We start from the raw sequence: 5,772 nt of genomic DNA, 5'->3' as shown, positions 1-5,772 counted from the left end.
GGCGTGAGCAGGATCAGAATGACGATCTTCTCCGCGCAAGGAACAGCTGGGGATCTGTAAGGATTGTGGGGGGAGGGGATGAGAAGAAAGGGATTAACGGAAAGATTATCACAAAAAGAGAGCGACCGAGAGTGTGACAAAGGGCAGAGACACAAAGGAAGAATAAGGTGATGGTCAAAGCGATGGACACGGCGGTTACAAGCAACTGAGCGATGTGGGAGGAGTGAAGCCACCACGAACGTCAACGAACGCTTACAAGAAATAACAAAAAACAAACAAAAAAATAGCGCCTTACTGGGAGAACCAAGAAATATAAATTGAGCGCAAACTGCAGAAACGCTGGAACCTTTAACTCAACTCAAAGTCTACTTGAAGCAAAGCAGTCGCTTCTACGGTGAGAGTCATTTAACTTTTATTTATTTTCATTAATATCCCCTAAAATCCTTTACTCCACCTTCTCCCATTTCCAGCCATAGTATAGTATACTGCACCTGCTTCTCAAACTTATTATACCCTTGTACCACATTGAAAAAAATAGCACTTTTTACAAAAAAAGATTGCAGAACAGAATTTTGAGAACCTTGCCATCATCGTTCCATTTCTTCTGCGGGGAGTTGATTTGTCCTCAACGACCTATTGCCAATCAAGCATTCAACGTTATCTTAGTGTAATGGGCCACAGGAAAGCCTATAGTATTACATTCTCAACCCGTATGGTCAAAGATGGCAGTAGAAAAAAAAAATACGCAAAACTAAATGTGCCTTGTTTGATCATGTTCTTGTAGTTAATACAATACCTACAAATAAACATGGGGTCCGATAGAGGTGAAATGCAAAATAGATAGACTTTATTATTAAAAAGATGAAATAAAACACACATAAAAATTATATATATTAATCACCATACCAATCATACATGTGGCAGTCTATGGTTGCCTAACAATAGTCAATTATTTTTATATTAAAATATCTTTAATTCATATTGATACCTGATGCTAAAGTGACAATGAATATAGTTTAGTTATGAAAACTAGATCTATATGGTATAATAGCAAATATACATAGTTACAAAACAGTGCTGTAATGCATAAAGACCACGAAACAGCCCAACATGTGTTTCGCCATCGCTTCTTCCAGGGCTCTAACAACAGAAACCGGTAATCCTGAAAGAATCGACGGTGCAATGTATGTCAGGCTGTTACATGTGGCGTCCTCTGTCTGTATACTTTATTGCACTGATTTGATACTATTTTTCCTTGCTTCTTTTATACCATGTAGATATATAGATATATGCGCTAGCACTTTAGCATTCAGGTACCAATAGGAATTACAGGGCTCTAACAACAGAAAGCGGTAATCCTGGAAGAATCGACAGTGCAATGTATGTCAGGCTGTTACATGTGGCGTCCTCTGTCTGTATACTTTATTGCACTGATTTGATACTATTTTTCCCGGCTGCTATAATACCATGTAGATATATAGATATATGCACTAGCACTTTAGCATTCAGATACCCATAGGAATTACAGGGCTCTAACAACAGAAACCAGTAATCCTGGAAGAATCAACGGTGCAATGTATGTCAGGCCATTACATGTGGTGTCCTCTGTCTGCATACTTTATTGCACTGATTTGATACTATTTTTCTTTGCTGCTCTTATACTACATAGATATATGCACTAGCACTTTAACATTCAGGTACCAATAGGAATTACAGGTAAACATGATAATCATCAATTACAAATTGCTATGTGACCATAAACTGCTGCATGTTTAGTTGACATAATGACTCATATCCTTTTAAATATATATTTTTTAGTATATGTTTTAATGAATTTTTGCTTTGTTGTTTTACACTTGGCAGATACGGTCTTTGGCTCTTATAGGTGTTAACTCTGGAGGACATAAGTTCACGAATATTACATTTGACACAAGTAGTGCAATATAAATGTAACCATAATTTTCATTGGAGCTATGACATCTATATATTTTTTTAAGCCAAAACAGGATCGTATATCACGTACAAAAAGAAAAAAAAAAATCCTTTGGCAGTGGAATTTTTCCAAAAATGTTGTGTATGTGTAACCACACTGAAGCCACATTCAGACATCGGTTATTCTCATACGTGATCTATACGTGTATTTCAACTCCTATCCACTGTAGTCAATGGTCACGATGATATTTTTTTATCCAATTTGTGGCTTAGACTCACCCAATAATGTGACTGAGTCCATGAAAAAGTCACATCCTCTAGAAGTTGGAAGAAAAGCTTTAAAATAAGCTCTAATTTTTTTTTTTAAATTTGTGCCTGAAAAAAAGGATGTCACACAGATTGTAAAATCTCACACACAAACTCCCCCCAAAAAATTAGTTATAAAGGAACAAAAACAAAACAAAAAAAAAAACAACACCAGACATGTGAATGAGGCTTTAAAATAACATTTCCTTCAGGATGGATTTTAATGTCTTAAAAGGGGCTGTCCACTTTTGAAGATTTTTTTTTTACTTAAATACATATATTTCAGGCTAAAATCAATTTTGCAATTGGGCTTAATTTAAAGAATTGCACAGTTTTGCGTTCACAGGTTCTTTGTTTCTGCGCAGTCAACTTTAATGTGGTCTGAGGACATAAATCAGCTGAGGAACTCAGTAAAAGACAAAAAGAGAAAATTGTAATAAATTCTCCCATAAAGGGCTGACTGACAGATTCTCAGTTAACTCATTCTGCAGCCAGCAATGAACATTGCGATATAGAGGCTATAGAAGGCAAATGGTGGAACGTTTGTAATGCAACGCAAAAAAATACATTTTTGGTCCCAATTACATGCATTTAAATAAAAAAAATAAAAGTACCTTGTTTGTAATGTTTTGTATTTGAAAAAAAAGTAACCTTGAAGTTTGAAAAAATAAATAAAGTGCAAGACGCCAATTATACTATGCAAAACGCGTTGGATACCAGTTCTGGAAAGTCTTTCTGCAGTCCAAACAGTCCCAGAAAAATGTCCCATCTGTTCCTGCTGACCTAAAATAGATAATCTCATTTTTTCCCCTATCAAAATCTCCAATTAATTCAATGTATTTACTAAACCCTTTATATATTTATTGTATTAAAATATTTAGTAAATTCAAAAATATAAACATCTATAGGAAACGACCCAAAAATAAAATTATAGTACAAGAAGCGACACGGTATAGGATGTTATCGGTCCATGCATTCTTAAAAAAAAAAAATCTGATTGATATTGTGGCGTGAGATGGACAATGGAGTAACCGCAGACAAGCAGCTTTACCTTTTCTCTGTAGTCAGCAGAGTGTGGATCCAGCTCTGAGCTGATCGGATGATCTGTGTATGACGCCTGGTAGCCCTGGATCCATTGCGTAACAGTCATTGTTTCCAAAGAGGTTGTCACTAGTGATGAGTGAATGTTCTCGGATAAAGTGTTCTCCAAGCATGCTCGAGTGTTAACTGAGTGTCTTCGGCATGCTTAAAAAATATGTTCGAGTCCCTGCAGCTCCACGTCTCGCGGCTGTTCGACAGCCGCAACACATGCAGGGATTGCCTAACAAACAGGTATATCAGCCATATTTTTGGAAATGTGGTTCTTTTCTACATACAAGACATTGTTATCATTAGTCATTTTAGGTCACTTCTGGAAATTACCAGTTATGCTCTTCGATAGTCCGAAAGTTCTACCATGTCTAGGGATAGTCCGAAAGTTCTACCATGTCTAGGGTTACCCCGAAAGTTCTACCATGTCTAGGGTTAGTCCGAATGTTCTACCATGTCTATGGTTACCCCAAAAATTCTACCATGTCTAGGGTTAGTCCGAAAGTTCTACCATGTCTAGGGTTAGCCCGAATGTTCTACCATGTCTAGGGTTAGTCCGAAAGTTCTACCATGTCTAGGGTTACCACGAAAGTTCTACCATGTCTAGGGTTAGTCGGAAAGTTCTACCATGTCTAGTGTTAGTCCGAAAGTTCTACCATGTCTAGAGTTACCCCGAAAGTTCTACCATGTCTAAGGTTAGTCCGAACGTTCTACCATGTCTAGGGTTAGTTTGAAAGTTCTACCATGTCTAGGGTTAGCCCGAATGTTCTACCATGTCTAGGGTTAGTCCGAAAGTTCTACCATGTCTAGGGTTAGCTCGAAAGTTCTACAATGTCTAAGGTTATTGAAGTTTTAGACTATTTCATCTCTCATTGCAGATATGTCTCGTGAACAACTGGAAGGAGTGGTCCGCACAGTCGAGACCCTTTTAAGCGAGGCGGAGACGCTGAGGGCACGGTGCCAAAAACAGAGCGATGACGTGAGACAACTATGCGAAGACCTCAGGAATGAAAACAGAGACCTCATAGAACGATTTTCCCAGGCTGAACGAGACCTGGCGGAGGTGAAACGCTCGGTCAATGAATTAATGGACACGAAGGTGGCATTTGAAGCCAGGGAAAGGCAGGTGCGAAAACTGAGCAAGCAACTGTGAAAAAGAACTCTTATCAGACGTGGATTATTCCACAACTTCTGAATGGGTTATAGACCTGGATGAACATAGTTTAATGAGAGCTTGTAAGGACCCATCATCCTCATCAACTCACATCTACAATGCCAGAGCGGCTCCTCAGACATAATTTAAGTTTTCTTAATTGGATATGAGATATTTTTGGTTGCTTAGGCCTCGGTTATGAAAAATTTAGCAAGTTAGAGCAATGGAGTATGGGAAAAAGATATACATAGTGTTCAAATCAGTCTTCTCAATAGTGGCAACGTCAACTGTAAAGGAGACCCTATAATCATTTATTTCCCTACCTTTATTACAGATATATTTCATATCTTACATAATAAGTAACCCCATAGCAGGAAATTTGTGTCGGAAATAAGCAGAAAGTTATCATTCTTATCGATTGAAGCCACGTCATCTGCTACTCGTAAGGTTCATGATCTGATATCATGAATGGTATAGGCAGCAGAGAACAATAAGTTATGATATATTTGGAAAATTCCCCATGTGGCTTGTGTTACAGGGAATGTCCAGGTTTGGGGTGACTGCAGACTTCTGAATCCTGACAGTGTGTGGTCCGCTCGTCATCAAGATTCTCCGCGTTGTCCATGAAAGCGGGCAGTTACGTGAGGACAAGTATGCGATTTGCATCACATTCCGACTAGACGTTTGCTCTTCCTCAGTGCCCTTCTATTGAGCGAGGACGAGCACGTCTAGTCGGAATGTGAACGTACCGCTTGCGGACAGGATTCAGAAGTCTGAACTGCAGACTTTAATTCTAAACCTGAACAAGCCCTTTTCAAACTTATGTACGGTATTTTTTTTGCATGATGCAAATACTGCTGTTTTCCCCAATCTGACCTCGTTTTTCTTTTGTTCCTGCGCCTCTCCATTCCTGAGATATGGCCCCTTGTTTCTGGATAGAAATCTAATCTTTTTAGCCAACTGGGTGTGTTCCTAGTGGAAACACCCACAGAACTGTTGACGAGCACGCCCACTTGACTAACAAGGCTTACATTTCTATAAAAGAGAAGAACGGGCCATATCTCAGGAACGGAGAGGCGCAGGAACAAAAGAAAAACATCGCCGGATTCAGGAGAACAGCGGCATTTACACCAGTAAACAAATGAAATAATTCTGGCAAGTGACAGGTTCTGTTTATAGTCCGAGACACTGAGAATGAAACTGATGGAGGATTTATTCATGAGGACAGACTGTTCTGCTAGCAGTGTAGGGATTAAACATGTCTGAAATCCAAGCACGGATATTTTTTTTTT

At 38.7% G+C, this 5,772-nt stretch overlaps 1 protein-coding gene across 1 annotated transcript; it reads left to right on the top strand.

The window, feature by feature from the left end:
• Positions 1–321: 321 nt before the first annotated feature.
• Positions 322–4,626, top strand: LOC138649590 (keratin, type II cytoskeletal 5-like). The gene is made up of 2 exons (XM_069740113.1): positions 322–394; positions 4,206–4,626. Exon 2 carries the CDS (start codon positions 4,208–4,210, stop codon positions 4,478–4,480), a length of 273 nt encoding a protein of 90 aa, XP_069596214.1. The 5' UTR covers positions 322–394; positions 4,206–4,207; the 3' UTR covers positions 4,481–4,626.
• The last annotated feature ends 1,146 nt before the right edge of the window (positions 4,627–5,772 follow it).

This window comes from Ranitomeya imitator, chromosome 9 (assembly GCF_032444005.1).
Source record: "Ranitomeya imitator isolate aRanImi1 chromosome 9, aRanImi1.pri, whole genome shotgun sequence".
Classification (NCBI taxonomy): domain Eukaryota; kingdom Metazoa; phylum Chordata; class Amphibia; order Anura; family Dendrobatidae; genus Ranitomeya; species Ranitomeya imitator.
Note: the sequence above shows the minus strand (reverse complement) of the source record. Positions and strands in the feature narration are given on the sequence as shown.